This window comes from Garra rufa, chromosome 23 (assembly GCF_049309525.1).
Source record: "Garra rufa chromosome 23, GarRuf1.0, whole genome shotgun sequence".
In the NCBI taxonomy this organism is placed as follows: Eukaryota; Metazoa; Chordata; class Actinopteri; order Cypriniformes; family Cyprinidae; genus Garra; species Garra rufa.
The window spans coordinates 35,565,451-35,588,204 of NC_133383.1; the positions used below are offsets into that span (position 1 = coordinate 35,565,451).

Here is a 22,754-nt window from a genome sequence, read left to right on the forward strand (position 1 = left end):
TTGTAATTGCCCCCAGTTGCTGCATTTATTTCTAACTTGAAAAACTGACAGTTTATTATATTGCAGGGTTTTGTTCACATTGACAAAGTGTTTCAAACAGAATGTATTTCTGAGAATATTACTTTAATTGATAATTAACTCATATTTGTATGTCTCTGTGTCCTCAATATCACTTTTCATTGTTGTTTTTTGTAATGTTCCTCTAAAAAAATTTCAAATTACATAATCCTTCAGGAAGTGACATCATTTTAGTGGAAAAATAACAGCAGCACCATCAGTGAAGTATTAGCAGTTGATTTAATGAAAATTTTTTTTTTGTAATATTCCTTCAACAAAATCCAATTACATAATCCTTCAGGAAGTGACATCATTTTAGTGGAAAAATAACAGCAGCGCCATCAGTAAAGTATTAGCAGTTGATTTAATGAATTGTGTGTTTTTTTTTGTAATATTCCTTCAACAAAATCCAATTACATAATCCTTCAGGAAGTCACATTATTTTAGTGGAAAAATAACAACAGCACTCTCAGTGAAGTATTAGCAATTGATATTATTTGGTTTGTCACTAAAATCCAGAAATAAATTGTGTGTGTGTGTGTGTGTGTGTGTGTGTGTGTGTGTGTGTGTGTGTGTGTGTGTGTGTGTGTGTGTGTGTGTGTGTGTGTGTGTGCGTGTGTGCGTGTGTGCTTGGGTAAAGAGATTATCACATTTAATAATACTTGGCAAACACTTGGTGAGGCATTGTGGGAGGAAAATAACACCCTTAATTTAATCAAACCAGATACAGATTGACAGCAATTGTATGACTTAAAGCACTAGATACAAAAAGTGTATTATATTTTAGTGTCATATTTAAATCATATTTTATTAGCTACAATAGGCGTGTCAATATCTACGCTCAAAATACATATCTTAAGTGCAATTAAGTCATTAGCCATGCAGCGAGTAAAGTGTCAAGAACGTTTTAAAAGCACTTGAAAATTAGCATCAGCCTTCTGAAACGACTTACAGGCGTCTTACAGGCCTCAAGGGCCTGTCTATCCCTGAGTGAGAGGTTTTATTTGGACCTAATCTCTCTTAGTGCAGTTCTAGGGTCATTTTTTAGTACCAAGCAAACCCTTAGTACGACGGACGTCTGATCCTGAACAAAATGAGAGAAACCAAAACTATTCAAGCTGTCATATTTCACCCTACAAGCAAAAGCGGGTGACATTTTTGTTCTTTAAGAGACGGCTTTGTTTTTCTTTCTGAACTCTGAAGTGATTATACAATAGCAAAAGTGCCCTCGTCGATATTTTTAAGCAAACGATAAATCTGGGTTAAGTAGCCTATAATTCTGCATTAGATCTCATGCCCTTATAAGCCTGATGTCTCGGTGCTGGAGCGCATTCAAAACAGGGAGTAGCAGTACCATAAAAAGCCATCCGTATATACACACACGCACACACTTTCACACAATCTCTAAGCATAGACTGAGATTAATGCATGTGTAATCTCACTGGAATGCACCGTTTTAGAGCCACAGCTTTAACCGGGTGCAAAACACACAGGTTATAATCCTCATCCCCTGCGTGCGTGTGTGAAACAGAGAAGAGCACGTAATAAGTACATAATAGACTATCTGATCTTTGGTAGAAGCTTCATTTACAGTGAACCCAAAACGGTTTCTATGTCGTCTTCTTTTTAGTCTTGACGAGGCCTTTTTCTACTAGGCAGCGGTAAAACTCCTGGATATACGTGTACACGCATTTCCAGTCGGGCTCTCGCATCCGCATCAAGTCATCAACGTCCAGGAGGCGAGGACAGTCACCTAGTGTCCTACACACATAAAAGGAAAATTAAGGCTATTTTTAGGACCATTATGGGTGTTTTTGCATTGTGAGAGTATTTTCATGACTTCAGCAGATTTTTGTTCTAAAGCACATTTACTCTGCTTACCACACATTTCTCAGTACAATGGTGTTAGAAAATAGTGCTGCCTTTATTAAATTGCACAATTGTAAATAGAGTTGTTGTGCTGTATTTAATTTATGCTGATTTAAATTAAAAATGCACCTGGATGAAAAGAGAAAATATGAATCGTGTAAATTAAAGGGATTTAAAAAATTAATAAAACTATTAAAATAGCATATATACAGACACGTTAAATATATTATTTAAATACATATTTAATTAAAACCTAATTATGATTAAAAATCTATTATATATAAAATCATCAATTATATTAATTATTAATATTGAACAATTAAATATGCAATTATTACTATATAATAAGAAATTGTAATCAATTATATAATTATTGTAATATTTATTTTGTGATATAAAATTATTTTATATGATAATGAAAATACGATTTCTTTTTTTAATTAAAAAATGTGTCTAATAAAGAAAAGAGGAATAATTTAAATTAAGTTCATTTGAATTATGTTAATTTTAAATATTAATAGAACAATAAAGAAATTATAGATGTATAAATATATATATATAACACATTCATTTAAATACATTATAATTTAATTATAATTATAAATAAAAGAAATTATATAAATTGTGAATACTGAACAACAATTAAATTATCGCTATTATAATAAGAAATAAAATAAATTAATAATTATTGTAATATTTCTTTTGTGTTATAGTATTATTTTATACGATAGTCAAAATACTTTTTTTCTTTTAATTAAAAATGTGCCTAGATAAAAAAGAAAAGATGAATAATTTAGTTAATATTAAAAATTAATAAAACAGAAATGATATATTTATACATTTATAAATATATAAACATTATGTGTATAAACACTTATTTAAATACATTATAATTTAATTATAACTTAAATATAATTATATAATAAAAATCAATTATAAATTAAACTAATACATTAATTATGAATATATTGAACAATTAAATATATTGCAATTATTACTATTATAATAAGAAATTATAATAATTCTATATTTTTTTAATATTCTATATTATTATTTAATATGATAATACAAAATACTGTTTCTTTTATATATATATATATATATATATATATATAAAACACTTATTTAAATTCATTATAATAAATTATAAAATAATGTTTTATATAATATAATATTGAACAATTAAACATGCAATTATTGCTATTATAATAATAAATGATATAATTAATCTAATTTTTTGGTATTGTAATATTATTTTTATATGCTAATGAAACAAAAAAGTGCCTAGATACAAAAAACAAGAGAAGATTAATAATTTTTTAATAAGTTCATTGAAAAAATTCCTAAAACAAATAAGAAATTATATAGAAATGATATGCATGAATGTATAAACATTATATATAACACACAATTATTTAAATACACAATTTAATTTTGAACTAAATTATAATTGAAAATAAATTCTAAATAAAGGTTATTATTACTAATACGAAATTATAATAAAACATTACTGTATTATAATAATATTTTATATGATAACTGTATATATTTTTAATACTATTTCTTTCTTTTTGGGGGAAGTATGTCTCAAACATTTTTTTATTAGGCACAATTCATTATAAGATGCAATGGTGGATGCAGTAAATAGTGTCAAGTCTTACTCTGCAGTCTTGAATGCCTTCTCAAAGTTGGCCCTGCGATCATAGGGGTCGAGAGTGCAATATTCAAAGCCCTCTGGGAAGAACCTGTGTACCAGGGCACAAAACGCCAGACCGTCTGCCCAGCTAGATGAGAAATTTTGGATGTTCACACCCTAAACATAGAAACGTAGAAGAGGGAGAATCACAACAAAGCTGTGAACAATTGAAAAAAAAAACTTGCTTTGCTTTTTTGCAAAGCCTATTTTTTGGGATCATTAGGTTTTTTCTTGTTTAAATAATAAAGATAACCACCACCACACACCTAATTTACATTATTATAATGCAAATAAAAAGGATACATAAAGTATTTGTTCAAAACAAAACAAAAATTAAATAAAAAACAGCTTTTGGTTGTAAAAAAAAAAAAAGGGAATCAACATTGAGCATTTACAAAAAATAAATGTAAAAAAATCAGAATGCATTACAGTAATGACAACTATTTGTCATAAAAATATATCACAATGCCAAAAATCTTAATAATCTTTTTTTTCTTTTGATTTTTGGGGTGAAATGTGATCTGGATGTTTCCGTAAGATTCACACAGGAAGTCTAGCAGAACTTGAGACATGTAGCAAAACAGAAACTGTGTTTGATTTGATCTTATTTTGTCTTTTCAGGCCCACCTCATATGGTTCAGTCTTGACCCGGCACCAGTCCAGCAGCATCTGTTTGACATCTTTGGTATTTGGGCCCCCGACCGCCGAGCCGCCCGGCACTTTAACCCTGGCCACATGGGACTGAGCCGGGCTTTAGGAGCAAAACAACACAATCAGTCAACGGGACACATCCCATGCTGTCGTCCTGTCAGGACTCTAGGAATGACTCACCTGCCCACGGTTTTCGGAGAGGAAGTAGAGGTTGGTGAAGAAAATGTTTTGGCCTGAGCCATTTCTGTACCAAAGTAAAGTAAGAAGAGAAATGGAAGGTTATCAAAGTCTTGCAGATAGAAGCACAGATGCTCTTGAGTGATGCTCACTCACTGTGTGCGTTGTATTGAGCGCCGCTCGGGCCATTAGCGGGTTTCTGGTCCTTATTCAGTCCAGCAGCTGTCTTTCCTCCGCCACCCTGCTGACGCAGGTTCTCCATTCGGGCCGCCCGCTCTTTATCACGCCGCTCTGACAAAACGAGAGGAGTTTTACTCAAAAAACAAACCATCTAAATGATTGTTTTCTGAATAGGAGAGTTAACAAATACACAGTAGAAGTTTGTTTGTGTAATAGTAAGGACTCTTAAAGGTTGAATCTCATAAAACCTGTCAAGAACACATCTGGTTTATTTTCACATGCTACTGTTTAATTGTCTTTTTTTATGAAATGAATACTTTTATTCAGCAAGAACTCATTCAATTGATCAAAAGTGACAGTAAAATGTTTATAATTTTACAAAAGCTTATAATTTTACAAAATGCTGATTATTAAGAATGCTGAAAAACATTGATGATAATCAAAAATGTTTCTTGAGCAGTAAATCAGCATATTAGAATGATTTCTGAAGGATCATGTGACACTGAAGACTGAGTAAGGGGCCGTTCACATGTCGCGCCTAAAAACGCGTGGAAAACGCTTGGCGCGCCGCTTTCTTCCTTGTCAACAAAGCGCTCGGGCGCTTGCGCTCCGGAAGCGTCTGCCGTTTCTAAGCAACCATCAGCTGCGCTCTAGCTCCAAGCTGTATGGGAAGCCAAACAACCCAAAAGTGGGACGAAACAGCGCGGTATTAAAGTGCTCGCGCCGCGCTGACATGTCATCTGAGCGGCCCAATGAACCGAGCCGCGCGTCCCACTCGACAGCGCAGGGAAGAGAGCACTTTAATACCGCGCTGTTTCGTCCCACTTTTGGGTTGTTTGGCTTCCCATACAGCTGCGGTGCGCTTGCGACATTCTGAAAAGTTGAGATGTTTTTATCTCGATGCGGCGCGGACGCGCCCGGAAAAAACGAGCGCGTCGCACCGCGTGCGCGTCGCGACCGCGTCGCTTCCAAAATGCGCGCGCAAGCCGCGCGTCTCCATTTGAAATAACGAACTTGCGCGCGCAAAAGACGCTTCATGTGAACGGCCCCTTATGATGCTGAAAATGTAGCTTTGGATCACAGGAATAAATTACATTTTTAAATTGTAACAATATTTCACAATGTTACTGTTTTTAATGTATTTTTGATCACATAAAGGCAGCCTTGGTGAGCAAAAACATTTATAAAAATCTTACTGACCTTATTTTTTTATAATAGTATTTTACATAAATAAGAAATTATATTAAGACAATGATAACCTTTGATTGCATTATTTTGTTACTTTGATCTGTTGCTTTGTGTAATTAATTAAAGACAAAAACGTTCATTTTTATTACTGTAATACAAAAATACTCTTAATTTATTATTTTATATATCTTATATTATTGAAATTGTAAAGTATTTTTACATGATGTAGAAAGTATTTGTACTGTCTTTAACATACTTCTTTTAATTTCAAATTAGTTTTATTACAGTTAGTTTTAACAACTAATGATAAATATGATAATGAAATAAAGATGAGAAAATTGAATAACAATTAACTCTGAGAATAGTGAGAATTACAGAGAAACTAAAAAAACATCCAGATTTATTACATAATGAGCTAATTATACATTTCTGTGGCAGAAATGCTTTATGACATTATTTTCATGGCATTTCCATCCAAAATTACCACGGCATTACTGTAATACAAGGATACATTTTCCCCACTTTGTATAATAAGCGTAAATTCTAAAGACAGTACAGAAAAGCATGAATTATGCTTACAATAAATAATGTCACTTAATATTTATAAAAAATATTAGTACTGTCAATCAATTTTTGAAAAATCAACTAATTAATTACACATTTTTTCCCTGAAATTTATCATGATTATTCGTGATTAATCGCACCTAACATTAAAGTTTTAAAATATACTTTTATATTGCAATCATTTCACATTCAATCTTCAAATTAATGAAGAAACAACATGGAGACAGTATATTCTTTTAATATTTGTTAAATATTTTTATGACTGAATGCGAGTATCACTGATTACTGTTTTTTTTTAATTAATTTTGTAACATTTAACCATTGACTATCAATTTTAACATTTAACATTTTTAACAATTTTGACTCACTTTAAAAATAACTTCTAATTTAAGTTTTAAAAGTTTTAAAGTTAAAAAAAAGGTAAAAAAACATAAACCCATTATATAGTTAAGAAATATACAGAAATTGAATAAAGTTACCAAACACTAAATACTAAATTAAATATAGATTAATCCTTACAGCTACAAAAGTTATTGGTTTCCTCTTTTTTCTTTTGTACATCAATTAACAGACATCACAGCAGCTGGGTTATTAGGTTATTTGGCTGCTATTACTTTAAGAGCTGCCGCTGCTGAATGTGATGCGGATCTGACATGCATGCTTGCAGTTTTATTCACTCTTTAATATGAAATGATACAGGCTACAGGACAGGTACATTCATTTTTACTGACATATGGCCTGACAATATCTCATCTGACCGCAGTTCACTGTTGTTCTACTGAAGCTCCTCGTCACCTGTACCATTTCCACACTTGTTTGACTAGCGCCTGGCACTGAAGTGAAGTTGGTTGTCTGGAAGTGCTTGTCTGGAAAGTCTCCCGTTTGATGTGGTCGTAAAGACGTTCTGCGACTAAATAAACGCACTTCTTGTCAAGAAAAAAAAAAGACAGAAGCAGCAGTTGTGAGTGGGGTGTCTCTGCATTAACTGCGTTAAATATTTTTAATGCCGTTAAACTGGAAAAATGAATTGCCTGTGTTAACGCACTAATTTTGAAAGCACTAAAAAAAAAAATGTTAAAAAATAAATGTGATCCAGATTCCTGACAGGTTTTGTGAGATTCACCAAAAGTAATGTCAGGAAGCACATTAGACCCAGCAGGCCATGAGCCATATATACTGAATATGTGACATTAGGGATGTGACCCGGTCCTCACCCCTCTTTCTCTTCAGCAGTTCTCTCATGGCTGCGCGGATCATTTTCCTCTCCTCGAAATCCACAGCCTTATCTAGCTAGTACATGCAATAAACAGAAGGGAAACACGTTCCTAAATATGGTTAAGACAAACCGTGACTACAAACCCGCTCCGTCTGTAGCGCCATTAGTTGCCTCTTACCATATTATTGAGGATCTCTTCATCCTCTATAGCTGCCAGCTGTTCGGCTGTCAGGGGACCCGTCATATCAGGTTGCTCTTTGGTACCTGCCGCTAACGTTCCCTTCTCACCCTCCATCTTTAGTGACAGCTGGGACAGAAGGAGGAACAGGAGGTGTTGATGGAGCCAGGTTACGAGATGTGTGTATCTCCATGTGTGCGTGGGAATGAGGGAGTGCATTTATGAAAAAGTGAAATAAAGCGATTCTAGCTGAACACACTGTGAGAGCTACTAGTGCAGGAGATAATTGTTTGTAGCTACAAATTAAGCCTAATTATTGCTTTGAGCGGCTTGTGAACAAACAGGTTGCATTAAAAAATATTTGCGTGGTTGTTTTTTTTCACATATTAAATGTCAAGCTGCTTCAGGTCATACATAATGATGACTGTTTGCATCCGTTTATATGGAAAACATACGGAACATCAGAATGGCAACATCCAAATATTCCTCTTAACATAAACAGAAACCATACTGGTTGGCATTGACATTAGCCAGTGCTTTAGGATGTGTCTCGCACCTTCCGTCCGTAGTCCTGTAAACAACTGAGAGCCATACGCAAAGACATCAGTGGAATAACATACTTTACGAGTGGCGAATATTTCCCATAGGTCTGTGAAAGAGTACAGTGCACCCAAAAATATTTAGACACATCATTCTATCATCATTCTCGTGTCGTTCCAAACTTCTATGACTTTCTTTCTTTCCTCATTCTTTAACTGAATTACTTCAGTTTATTTAATGAAAGTCAATGGGGTCCCAAAAAAACATGGGACCCCTTTGATTTCCACTGAACTTGAAAAAAAACCTTTTCAAAATGATTCAGAAAACCATTTTGTGTGCATGTGTGTTCCATAGAAGAAAAAAGTTAAGTTTAGGACTGCCCTCGACTAAAGTTTTTTCTAGTCGACTAATAGTCGTTCATTTTAAAGATTAGTCGACTATTAGTCGCACGTTTTATAAATCATAATAATGAGCCTTTAATTGCCTACATTGCCTAATAAGCACTCAATCTCATTTAATAAAAGCTTTCCAGCAGATATAATAATTATAAAAGTTTCAGGGAAAAACAGCAAGGAGACTGCGTTAATATTTTAATAATGTATTGATAAAGTAGAGCTTTCTTTGTTTTTGTCCTAAAAGACGAAGTCAACGATACTGACTCGTCATCTCCGCAAGTGATGCTCGTGTATACATGTTTCATACGCATTATATAATCTAAGAATTTGCTTTCTATTTAAATTGGTTCATTTAAAAGTAGACATTTCACTCTCTATGGATATAGCCTATATTTTCATGTCTGTAAGACAAGTATTCACAGAGTTTCAAAGTTTTTAGACTCAAGTTCACAGATCGAGAGGGCAGAAAGCGCATTCTGTTTGCTTCAATTATTTTACAAAAGTACAATGTTTTGTTGTTATTCTTAGTGCACACAAATACACAGAGTCTTTACAGATTTGAAAGATGTATTACTTTTATCTGTATGACCAAAAATGAGAGTATTTTAAGAGCAAGTGACTGCACCGGTGCCTCCGTCTGTCATGCAGTAAGCAAGCAAATATTCAGCTTCCACACTCCGCACAGACACTTCAATAGCGCACATTCTTCTAAATTAACGTTAGAAAATATTAAGCGGGACAACTGTTTCTAACACTGATAATAATTCAGAATATTAGAATGATTTTTGAGGGACAATGTGACACTGAACACAAGTAATGATGCTAAAAATTCAGTTTTGCTTCACAGGAATAAATTATTGCTTAAAGTATATTAAAATAGAAAATGGTTATTTTAAATTGCAATAATATTTGACACATTTTTTAATCAAAAAGATACAGCCTTGATGAGCAAGAAAAGTCTTTAAAAAAACATTAAAATACCTTACTGATCCCAAACATTTAAATGGCATTCTCTTCAAAATAAAGTATTTGGGCATTTTGTGTTTGTCTGCAAAGCCCCTAAGGGCTGGTAATAGAAACAAATAAGAGATGGGAGAAAAAAAGTATTTCAATGCTTTTGTGTTCACACACAAAACTTCTAGCTCTCTCTTGCAAATGTTCCCCTGCGTTCCCCCCAAAAATCCTCCCACTCTCACTTTCATCATCAGTTTTGTGTTCTCTTACAAAAGATTTTGCGTTTGTTCATAAAATTATATTTGTTATTTAAACTCACAATTATTGCGTCACCAAAAGTACAGGGCCCCATATATGACATGTGAAATAAAAAATAAATAGATAAATCATAGCCACAAATTAGGAATTTGTTCCCACAATTTATTAATCGGTTCCCTCATTTTAGTTACATTTTGGCCACAATGAAGGAATAATATAGTACAATTTGGCGACTTTTTCACTAAAACATGGAACGGATTAGTAAATTGTGGGAATTAGGTTTTGTATTTCTGCGTTCACTTACAAAAGCATCAAAATAGTTTTTTCCTCGTACACTCTCAAAATAAAGGTGCTTCACGATGCCATAGAATAACCTTTTTTGTCTAAATGGTTCAATAAAGAACCTTTAACATCTGAAGAACGTTTCTGTTTCACAAAAGGTCCTTTGTGACGAAAAAGGTAAGAAAGAAATGGTTCTTTAAAGAACCTTTGACTGAATGATTCTTAGTCGAACCAAAAATGGTTCTTCTTGTGGCATCGCTGTGAAGAACCTTTTAAAGCACCTTTATTTTTAAGAGTGTATGTATTATTTCCATTACCAGTTTTTGCGTTCTTGATTTCTTGGGGGAATGCAAAGCATTGAAATCAGATTTTTCCTCTCATCTAATTTTTTCTTCATCACCATGTCACTTTAGGAGACATAGTTGTCATACATTAGTGGATCATGTTCACCGTTAATGTGATATAAACTACACTTATAGGACACCTGTGTTTACCAGTTGATGAGAAGTCAATGCAAAAGTGGATTAAGTCTTGAGAAAAGCTCTGTCAGCATTTGAGTGCATCCAAATTCACTTTAGTGCTGCAGTATGTTAGCATGTGTTGGGTACAATGTGTGGGCAGAAGCTAGGAGAATAGGCAATGTTGTTTCTGGATCCCATAATACAGTTTTACCCTAATAACACATAATAATGTCGTCGGAATTTATATAACCACTCAAAAACAATTTGATCTTACACTGATCTAACAGCTGTTATGTAATCACACAAACATTACACTGAAAGATGGTTGGAAATTCATCAGAAAAACAATAAAAAGGTTCTCGCAAAACAAGAAACAGAAAGATGAAGCTCACCGATCTCACTGCAGCTGTCCGGAAAAGGGAAAGGTCCTGCGGTCTGATCAATAAAGGTGAACTGTGGGATCACATACACTCAACTCAACTCAGATGCTGGAGTGACTGAGTTTTTCAGAGTCACCGTGAGACCCCTCCCACCCGACCCTCATCAACCTCTTTTGAAGGAAAGACCAGTACGGGACATTAAGTATTACTGACGTACTGTATTTGGCACTGCTTGTCTGGATCTTTCCCTACTGTCAGTTTTCACTCACAAGATAACACAAAAACGTCATTGATTTATCTAAACACTGTCACTTTCAAAACATTAAAAAACCAGAGAAAAAGACAAACGGTGCTCCCCCAGCATGCTGCGTGTTGACAGTGATTGCATAAGCAGGTGGCCTGGCTCTAAGCAGAACTAAACAGTGAATGAGTGGACAGACGGAGAACACTGCCATATTAAGGCATAAGAATGATGTTGCCTAGCAGCGCCTCCATGTTTACACAGGTCAGACACATCCTTTTCTCCTCTGCAGACATAAACATGCTCGTCGCAGCATTTATCTGCAAAAGCAGTGGCTTGAAATGTCATTGGCACATGTACATTTTCACATTTACACCACTGATGATGATTCTGTGTGGGTAATGAAAAAAAGGAGTGTTTGGCTCCACCTAGTGGTGGCCCACAGGTATCGTGGTCCTTTACTGGCAGAGGCGAGCTAGCATGACACATGGAAACAGTGAGAGTGAAGGAAACCTTGACTTAGACTGGATGTTCAGTGAGTCATTGTGACTAATGCGGCATATTAATTATACAAAAGTGGTCCTGTTGTAGTGACGGAGTCATGCAAGGCACTTACAATGTTATGTTTCATAACTTTCAACAAGGAGAAAATGCTAGGTTGGCTAAACTGGGCAAAACTAGCTGCCGTCATCTAAGCGAAAAGTGTTCAACACAAGTTAAACTCATTTGACAGTGTTTGTGTCATTTTGTTCATGTTTACACAGATTTATTCTATCTACTATTTAAAAATGGAATTTAAAAGCAGGAATGTGGAGCTGATCTTTGGTTAAAACTTATGTAATCGTGTGTATTTTAGGGTTTGCAGCATTACGTAGTGACACCAACAAAGTTGTGAATTTGTATATAGCTTTGGACAGAAAAGGTTAGTACACACTAAATTGGCCTTTGTGAATATAAAATTGTTTTAAAAACTTGAGGCTTGAAGATTTTATTGTCAGTCAGACAAAAAGTCTGACGAAGACAGGAAAATAAAATGTCAGACCATACTTGACCACTATCATGCTAGCATGTTTTACATTTTAGCATGTTTTAACATATTTCTGTTGCTTTAATGTTACTAGCATGTTTTTTTATTTAACATCTTAGTATGTTTCAACATATTTTCACTAGCAAGGATCATATTTAGGGATGAAAGGGGAAGGGTAGGAGGGATGAAAGGAAAGAGATGATAGGTTGATCTGGGTGTCCGTTGGTGGCCCGGAGAGACTCAGGATGGGGGTATTGTCTCGGTAATGTGCAGCCGAGTGATTAGGACCCCCTAAGATTGGAGAGAGTTGAGGTTAGCTTGGGCCTGGCGGATGTCATTGAGATTGTTAGGAATGTAAGATTGGTATGCTTGCGATGACCAGTGTCCGAGTATTCTGATAGTTCTGATAGATGCGGAAATGAATCTAATAGTGTTCTGGAGATATACTGAGATGCTGAGAATTTGGTAGAAATGTTTACTGAACCAGAACCTAGTGGCCACTTTCCCAGTTTCTGTGATGAAAAGCAGATTTTGGGGAGATGCTTGGGCAGATTCTGGAGCGAACATACTCTGAAATGGGTTCAAACAGGCAGAGAAAGGAATTGAGACGGAAGATGTAGATAGGGAACAATGCTCCTATTTGGTCCGTTTTACTGCTCCGAAGCGTACAGTCAAGCCCGAAATTATTCATACCCCTGGCAAATTCTGACTTAAAAGTTACTTTTATTCAACCAGCATTTACATTTGAACAAAAAGTGGCATGTCCAAAATTATTCATACCATTTGCAAACTGTCACAGTCTATGGGAAAATCCAAAGTTCTATACCATTCAAAATAGTCCAAGCTGTTCTAAAGCATCCTAATTACCCTGATTCATTGGGAACAGCTGTTTTAATCAACTCAACAGGTGAAAAACAGAAGCTCTCTGCTGTTGGTTTGTGGACAGTCATGGCTAAGACAAAGGAGCTCACTGAGGACCTGCGGCTGTGCATTGTGGCTGCTCACAAGTCAGGAAAGGGCTATAAGACCATATCTAAATGTTTTGACGTTCCAGTGGCTACAGTGCAAAGTATTATTAAAAAACACAAGACGTTCCGCACTGTGAAAAATCTGAGAGGACATGGTCGGAAGCAGGACCAAGGAGGACACCACTTCTCCAGATAAGGCACACAAAAGTCCGTTTGGCCTTTGCAAATGCTCATCTGGACAAAGAAGAAGACTTCTGGTCTTCTGATTTATTGTCAGATGAAACAAAAATTTTATTGTTTGGCCACAGTGATGTAGCCTTCATTTGGCGTAAAAAAGGAGAAGCCTTCAACCCTAAGAACACCATCCCCACTGTCAAACATGGTGGTGGGAACCTAATCTTTTGGGGGTGTTTTCAGCCGGTGAACCAGGGAACCTAATCACAGTAAACAGCACCATGGAAAAGGAGCAATGCATCAAAATTCTTAACAACAACATCAGGCAGTCTGCAGAGAAACGTGGGCACCAGTGGACATTTCAGCATGACAATGACTCAAAACACACAGCAAAAGTGGTGAAGAAATGGTTAGCAGACAAAAACATTAACGTTTTGCAGTGGCCCAGCCAGAGTTCTGACTTAAATCCAATTGAGAATCTGTGGAGGGAGCTAAAGATCAGGGTGATGGCAAGGAGATCCTCAAACCTGAAAGAGTTGGAGCTCATCGCTAAAGATGAATGGGCAAAAATACCAGTGGAGACATGCAAAAAGCTGGTCAGCAATTATAGGAAGCGTTTGATTGCTGTAATAGCCAATAAAGTTTTTTCTATTGATTATTGAGAAGGGTATGAATAATTTTGGACATACCACTTTTTGTTCAAACTAGTGTTAATTTCGTCAGACGAGACGAGACGAAATATGTTCGTCAACGACCCTTTTTTTCATGACTAAGACGAGACGATGACAAGACTGCACCACTGTCCAAAAACGCTGACTAAGACTAAATTAACATGCATTATTGTTGACGAAAAAAGACGAGACGAAAATGTTTTGCATAAAATAAAAACTAAGATAAAATCTCTCTTCATTTTCGTCTACAATCGTCTCTGCTTTTTCATCAGCTGTTACGGCTTTAAAATATTCAAACTGCGCTTTGGCGCGCTGGCTGGCACTGAGCCAGAGACGGACGAGCTCTGCTCTTGTCATGTAATCACAACTATGCAGTGTTTTTAACCACATAACGCTTATTTTAGGTTTCAGACATTTAAATACACATAAGTACTAGTAAAAGGAGACATTTAGAGTTTGTAAAATACATACATAGGTCTATGGAAGCAGCAAATAACAATCTATTGAAATATAATTTGCCGATGTGTTTTATTCATATCACATACACATAGGCTTAGTAACTAAAAAGTTCACTCCATTCCTCTTCTAGTTCACCAGCCACTTACTTGCATGTATTTCGGGAGAAACGGATGAATGTATGTGCTGTAAATACGGCTGACAGGACTCTGAACGGCAGCGCGAACAAACATGGCCGCGCCCATCTCACGTTACAGATTACGATCCAGATCATTTATACAGGGTTTTAAACGACGAAACATACTAATTCACACATATTTGTGAATCGGAATATTAGATAGTTCATGGCATGGTAAGCAAGTGTGTGAGTATTCTGGATAAAAAAGGAAAAACGAAATAAAAGCGATCTATCTGTCATACAGTGTTATTGTGTCTGTGTTGTGTCACGTGACAAGCTTGATGCGTCGCCATGGAAACAATAAGGACGAACGTTCTAAAAAAAACTGTCGCTTAAAAAAAACTCACTCTCAGGGTTCCGCTAGAATATTTTAAACTCACCACTGAAAGGGTTAATCATTTGTGAATGTGTCTCCTAAATCAGAAATTGAAAACCAGACACGTTTAACATTTGCATTCAACAAAAATCATTCAACAAGTGTATTTTGTCAGGTAATTTTGACATTTAACCAATGTTTGAGATATGTGAAACACTTTTTTTTTTACTGAAATGTGTATCAGTAATAATCTCAGTAATAATGTGTTATTTTAAAAAAAGACTACAATTTTTTCACTAAACCTAGACTAAAATATATTGAGTTCTTTTTTGACTAAAACTAGACTAAAATTAAAAGACTTTTAGTCGACTAAAACTTGACTAAGATACCTTGAGTTTTCTTTTGACTAAAACTAGACTAAAATGATGAGACTTTTAGTCGACTAAAACTTGACTAACAAAAAAAGATATGTGAATGACTAAATATGACTAAAACTAACAAGGACATTTGACACAAGACTAAGACTAAGACTAAATTAAAAATAGGTGACGAAATTAACACTAGTTCAAACGTAAATAAAAGATGAGTAATATTTTTTTCCACAATGATACCTCTTGTACATTGTCTTATTATCTTTTGGGAGAAGCCTGTGTCTTTCCAGTCAAAAAAAAAAAACTTGCTGGTTGATTAAAAGTAACTTTAAGACAGAATTTGCCAGGGGTATGAATAATTTCAGACTTGACTGTATATATGTGGGCATTAGGTGAGTGTATGGTGATGTCGGAAATGCAGAGAAGGTGGATGAAGTTGGAGTGAATTCAGAGCATCTTAGAAAGCCAAAGAATGCAAGCAGGAACACATACTCTAAGGTTCGATCGATAACAGAATTTAGATAACCTGAATGTAGTGATAAGATGCAGACACTGAGTAGGTCGGTAGTAAGCAGAAGCCATTTGTTGATAGGGCTCAACCTTTGATGAGCATGAAAATATGAGAATGGGAGATGGACTGACAGCTGTCGCTGGTTCTTAGTTTGTAGAAGAAGTTGATTCCTGATAAGTAGGTGTGGATGAAGCAGGTATGTATTTTTAGGAGGGAATGCGCATGAGTGATAAAGTTGCAGATGGATGGAACATCTGTTGATGGAAAAGGAAGCTGATAGTAGGTGTGATCAGCTTTGAAGCAATTCCATCTGGTTAAGTATGCTGAGAGCGTGCTCGGTGCAAGACTGTTGAGAATGGCTTCTTGGTAAGCATCAGAAAGACTTCTGATCAGTGGGGTTAACTGAAGATGGTTGTGAAAATAGTGGGACTGGAGTTGGGTGGAATGTCCGATTCAGGAGCCAAGAGCCTGAATTTCTGAAAGAAAAACGAGACAGTGAGTCGGCTATGGCGTTAAAATGGTGTGTGAGCTGCTCTGAGAAGGAACTGATGTTGAGTGAAATTAGTGTAAGTTTGTGCATGAATGGCATGATAGCTGTTGAACGTGATCTGCCTTTGTTAATAATTTCTACTACAGCTGTGTTTCTGAGTGGATGGAAAGGATGGAAGCTATGATAATGGGGTATAATTCGAAGAGTGCTGGAAAAAAAAGGCACCTGACTGAGCTGAGAGAGGTAAACTCTAGTCTCAGCCTCAGACGTCACGCCCACGGAACGTTGGCTAAACGTCTGATGCATATGGTACACTTAACTGGAAACACTTCAGGAATGTCGAAGTCGTCATCTGATTAGTTGAATTTGATCGGATTTCCGGTTGACGCGAGTGTCGCGTTTATTTTCGGTCCGCCGGGAAACAAAGCGCAGACTGATTTGCTCTTGTGTTTTGTTAAGAGGTGCTTATGCAGACGCCATTGTTGTTATACGACGTTCGCGAACAAATTACTGACTTACTGCTTGTTCTCCCTCTTCTTATTTAACTTTCAATGCTGTTTATTTCAGTGACTGCAACTGACTTGTTGCACGCCAGTCTGTTGTTGTGGGGGCATTTCCATGTCCCGAAACGTGACCCTGAACGAAACGAACTGTGATTGGTTGTTTGACATGTCGGTCAAACGGCCTTATGGGCGGACCTTGGCCAATTAAAGCTTCCATGAATTCCAGACCTTCAGCCGTCAGTCTGAAGGTCTGGCTACGCGAGACTAGGTAAACTCTATTGGCCATTTGGAGGCGAACCAGCACCCTCTGTGGGTGGTCTATGGACAGTGTGGCATCTGTAGAAAAAGGATGACGCTGTTAATGCTTGGAGTGTGAGTACATGAGGAGAAGATAAGTCAATTATTAGATGCTTTTTTCCAAAGTATTTGCCGGTGGCAATCCTTGTGGGGCTCATATGTGTGACAGGGAATTGTGGTTTATTAAAGTGACCTATCATGAATCCTTGTTTAACTTCTGCCACTAATAGCATATTGACTATGTTGGGTTCTGACATGCCAGACTGGAGATTATGTGATGTATGGGAGGTGTCGGAATTATGTCTATGCCTGGGTGGAAACCATTTGTTTTAGGGGCAGCCGTGGCCTAATGGTTAGAGAGTCGGACTTGTAATCCAAAGGTTGCAGGTTCGATTCTCAGGTCCGGCAGGGATTGTAGGTAGGGGGAGTGAATGCACAGCACTCTCTCCACCCTCAATACCATGACTGAGGTGAGTCCCTTGAGCAAGGCACCGATCCCCCAACTGCTCCCCGGGCGCCGCAGCAATGGCTGCCCACTGCTCCGGGGGTGTGTTCACGGTGTGTGTGTGTTCACTACTGTGTGTGTGCACTTGGATGGGTTAAATGCAGAGCACAAATTCCTAGTATGGGTCACCATACTTGGCCTCACCTCACTTCCTCCTCCTCCTATTTTTTAGCCTATTGGCTAGGGCCTTAATTGGGGTGCTAAGGTGCTTTGTTAGTCATTCTGCTGGTGTTGTAGGATTGTGGGGGCAGGAGTTGCTTGCGTAGGCTCTGCCGCAGAAGGAGCAGGGATGTAGAATTCACTTGATGAGAGGGGGCTTCACATAGTTCACACACAATTGATGACTGTCCTGCGAAAACTCTGCTGTAGAGTTCGAAGTCGAGAGAGTACCAGAATGTTCCTTGGTTAAACTGAAGAAGGCGTCCTGACGTTTGGGTAGCAAACAGAACGTGATAATTGTAAAAGCTAGTCCCACTGAACTAGACTGCCATGTCGAGGATAATGGGGAGGTAGTTGTCGAGTTTGGCTCTGCGATCTGGATATACAGAATACATGATAAGATAGAAAAAGCAAGAGCAAATTCAGTTGGAGTGAGATTTTTGAACGTGAGGGAACGGGATGACTGAGCTGCATGGGACCTAAGCTTGTTAGCACTTCTCTAGGATGGCTGGTGGAAATGAGAGATGGCTGAAGAAGCTGAAAAAGTCAATGTAATTACCGGCTAAGATTTGCGCACACAGACTTCCAGAGACAGGCAAAGGACAAAGAGCTGCTGAGGCTGGCTGAATAGGTGTCGCAGGTGTGGCTGTTGGGGATGGAAGGGGGCAAAGGATAGACGAAGAAGAGTTGAAGGCCAAGGAAATCCAGATTGGCCAGCATGGAGTAGAGCCTCTCTTGGGGCGCTGACTGTGGTATCTGAACTGGAGGGATAGTAGCAGAAGTATAGGAAAAAATAGAAGCCACATCAGTGTGTATGGCTGAAGTATGAGTAGGGAAATGAATGAAAGGATGAACGTGAATGGGTATTTTGATTAATTTGTGAACACAGAGATGAGAAGAAAGATGGCATGATTTGAGTGAAATCACGTGGAGCAGCTGTAGGTGCAATTGTAACTTGTCCCCTGCCAGGGGGAGCTGGCGATGCTGTCTGAGGCAGCAGTGGAGGGACGTGCTGCGTGACGTCATGGGTGACGGAAGGTGGCTGGCTTGCAGATGCCGGAAGTGTTGACAGATGGGCTTGAGTTGATGTGGAAGTTTCAGTGGATGAAGTAAAGTTGGTCTTGCTTTATTATCTAAGCGATTGAAGTGGATGCCTTTGCTTTTAAGTGTACTGTACATTGAAGGCGAGCCATGGTCCAATTCGAGATGTCGTCGTTGGTTCTGAGGGACGGGATTCTTGCACCGGGGAAGCCCCTGATGACGAGGAGAGCGATAAGGCCGGTTTTCATGTCTTCGATGGGTAAGGCTGTGCCTGTGATCAAGCTGGGGTTGAAGAGTTTCCTTAGCCGCTTTTCCACTGTCGGGCCAGTGCGAGCCAGTGCTAAGAGCGTGCCGGGCGGGGCCAATGGCCTCGAGTCGCAAGCACCAAGACCAAAAGTAAGCTGCGTTTCCACTATCGAGCCAGTAGCCTCGCTGCGCAAACCTAAAGCCCGCCCTTTACACACCTCTTTGAATCAAACGTCACGAAACCCCTCCCCTTTCAGCGGGGAGATTGAAAGTAAGTCACCGTAGTGTGATTATCGAAGGAAGACAGCCGAAGCGGCTGTTTGCTCCTTTCGGTGTTTTCTTGGTGGAAGATGAGGCAGCGAAACCAAGATGCGAAGACGGAGGCTCAGCAGCGTTTACGGCGAAAGCTTATATTAGCTGCAAGGCGAAAAAGAACAATAAAGCGACGTGGAAGCCGGAAACAGCGAATGCAGAAACGTCTAATGTTGGTGATGTCTGTTCTGATGCAAGAAGTGCTCTGCAACAGTTGTTTATGCAGCAGCAATATTTGTAATAGGCTATATTACATTAATAAATCACTTGAAAAGAAGCTTTGTTTTTATGACCGACACACAAGTCTTTCGTCTAACTTGGTATTACATTAAACTAAATGTTGCATATTATCTACACACTACCGCAAAAAATAACTACACAGTTGTACTTCTAGTATAATTTTGTATGCTTTTATTTAGGTACAGATACAGGTACAGTGTATGTTAACAATTTATCAAGGTGTGTTGGTGAGTTTCTGTGGGGTTTTTTGGACGATGTAAATAAACTTATACATCAGATCTCATTTTTATAGGATCTTATTTGCATTTTTCCAAATTTAAATACGAGTAGATACTAATCAGACAGGCATTTAAATGTTTTCATCACATATCTGTAACAACAGTTAATAGTGTAACGATTACTGAATAGGACCTGATTTACACAGGACACAAAAGGTGCCCCATCAGATAACCATTTAAGTAATGTGCCCATCAAAACGGCATTTCCATATAATATCTGCCTAATGTAAGTGTCTTCTCTGGGCACCGCTTTGTCCATTGTGCGTTTTTATGGCTTTGTACTGCGCCCGCAATTTCTTCAACTTGTCTCGAACTTGCATTGTGGTGCGCTGGATATTTAGCTTTGCGAGTCCAGCAACGATGTATTTTATCACGTCTTTGTTTCTGCAGACGCCGTCAAACTGGCGTTGTATATTGTCCTCGGCCCAAATACATAGAAGAGCCCTGTATTAGTAATACAGCGAAATGCGCATCGTACCGCAGACACACTCCGCCTTTCACTTTGACCACGCCTCAAGCCCCGGCTGGCCCGCTTTGGCCCAAGGTTTTCGTCGGGCCGAAAAAACCCGGGCCATTGGCCCTGAGGAAGCACCGACGAGGCACGATCAAGCCCCGGAAGTGACAGTGGAAACGCGACTGCCTCTGGCACGCACTAGCACGCCCGCTTTTGGCCCGACAGTGGAAACGCGGCTCTTGAGGGGTATTGGAGCAAGAATGATTGCGAGGTCAAGGAATATGTACAGCAGATCGCAAGCATTACGAAGTGCGGCACGGGTTGGCTTGCTGCAAACTAATCCTTGATTGAGATGCGTTGGACTCAGATCATCGTCTGCATTGGGTGAGCTAATTTGTATGCTGTTCAAGAGAATGAGATGAACAGTGCTAAAGGGTCGACCTGACATAAGTAACTCCCTCTAGTATGATTTAAGTATGTTGCTACCATGTTTAACATATTTCTAACATGTCAACACATTGTTAACATGTTTCTAGTATGTTTAACGAGCTGTTACTTGCTAGCATGTTTTAAGTTTCTATTATGTTTTAACATGTTTCTAACATTTCAACACATTGCTAACATGTTATAACATGTTTCTATTGTTTTAACACATTACTAGCATGCTTTAACATGTTTCTATTGTTTTAACACATTACTAGCATGTTTTAACATGTTTCTATTGTTTTAACACATTGCTAGCGTGTTTTAACATGTTTCTACCATGTTTAACATATTTCTAACATTTCAAAACATTGCTAACATGTTTCTAATGAGATTAAGCTAACATGTTCATAGTATGTTTAATATGCTGTTACATGCTAGCATGTTTTTACAGTTTCTATTGTTTTAACATGTTGCTACCTTGTTTTTACAGTTTCTATTATATTTTAACACATTGCTAGCATGTTTTAACATGTTTTTAGTATGATTTAACTCGCTGCTAGCATGTTTTAACATGTTACTAGTGTGATTTAGCTAGCAGGTTTCTAGTAACATGCTGTTACTTGATAGCATGTTTTAACAGTTTCTATTATGTTTTAACATGTTGCTAGCATAGTCTCACCGAACCTGTGGTTGTCGGCATCGATCCCAACCTGTCAGCTGCTCAGAAGGCGGAGCTGCAGCACCTGGTCGGTCAGTTCAGGGATGTGTTCTCCTCCCGGCCCGGGCAGACCAACGTCATCCACTATAACATCAGGACACCCCTGGAGTGATCGTCAGGCAACGGCCCTACTGAGTTCCGGAGGCTCGTCGGCAGGCTATTGAGGAAGAGGTCCAACAGATGCTGATGTTGGGGGTATTCGAGCCATCCCATAGCCCTTGGTCCAGCCCCATCATGATGGTACCAAAGCCGGATGGCACCCTCCGCTTCTGCAATGACTTCAGCTGTCTTAATGAAGTATCGAGTTCGACGGCTACCCCATGCCTCGGGTCGACGAGCTGTTGGATCGTTTGGGGAGGGCCCGATACATCACCACCCTGGATCTCACAAAGGGATACTGGCAGGTACCACTTTCACATTCTGCTAAACAAAAAACTGCTTTTTCCACCCCTAGCGGTCACTGGCAGTATCAGACCCTCCCCTTCGGCCTCCATGGGGCCCCCGCAACGTTCCAGCGAATGATGGACATCATCCTGCGGCCGCCTATCTGGACAATGTGGTGGTTCACTCCGAGGCATGGAGGGAACATCTGGACCATCTGCGGAGGGTGCTCTCGGAGCTCCGGCGGTCTGGACTAACCGTTAACCCCTGCAAATGTCACCTTGCGCTCTCGGAAGCGAAGTACCTGGGCTTCCAAGTTGGCCGGGGCCTCATCCGTCCACAGGAGAAGAAGGTGGAAGCCATCCTCGCCGCACCGAGACCTCTAACGAAGACCCAGGTACGAGCCTTTCTGGGGTTGGCGGGGTATTACCGTTGTTTTATCCCCAACTTCTCCTCTTTAGCCACCCCTCTGACAGACCTGACCAGGAAGAGGCAGCTGGAGAAAGTATGCTGGACCGCAGCCACGGAAGAGGCCTTTGCCCAAGTCAAGATGGCGCTCCGCGCCCCAGACTTTAGCTGCCCCTTCCTGCTGCAGACGGATGCCTCCGATACGGGACTGGGTCCCGTCCTGTCTCAAATCCAGGAAGTTGAGGAGCATCCTGTCATTTATATCAGCAGGAAGCTGTCGCCGAGAGGAACTACGCTGCCGTGGAGAAGGAGGCCCTGGCTGCCAAGTGGGCAGTCC

At 38.6% G+C, this 22,754-nt stretch overlaps 1 protein-coding gene across 1 annotated transcript; it reads right to left on the bottom strand.

The window, feature by feature from the left end:
* Positions 1-278: 278 nt before the first annotated feature.
* smtna (smoothelin a) lies at positions 279-11,170 on the bottom strand. The gene is made up of 8 exons (XM_073829986.1): positions 11,059-11,170; positions 7,777-7,905; positions 7,597-7,672; positions 4,607-4,741; positions 4,454-4,517; positions 4,250-4,373; positions 3,588-3,739; positions 279-1,818 (listed from the first exon to the last, which is right to left on the bottom strand). The coding sequence occupies exons 2-8, from the start codon at positions 7,891-7,893 to the stop codon at positions 1,668-1,670; spliced, it is 819 nt and encodes a 272-aa protein (XP_073686087.1). The 5' UTR covers positions 7,894-7,905; positions 11,059-11,170; the 3' UTR covers positions 279-1,667.
* Positions 11,171-22,754: the final 11,584 nt, after the last annotated feature.

Excerpts from the sequence above, each read along its gene's own strand:
- smtna (XM_073829986.1), bottom strand. The coding sequence starts at position 7,893 with ATGGAGGGTGAGAAGGGAACGTTAGCGGCAGGTACCAAAGAGCAACCT. Across the intron at positions 7,673-7,776 it reads AAGAGATCCTCAATAATATG|CTAGATAAGGCTGTGGATTT; the intron begins GTAAGAGGCAAC and ends TGCATGTACTAG. Across the intron at positions 4,742-7,596 it reads ACTGCTGAAGAGAAAGAGGG|AGCGGCGTGATAAAGAGCGG; the intron begins GTGAGGACCGGG and ends TCGTTTTGTCAG.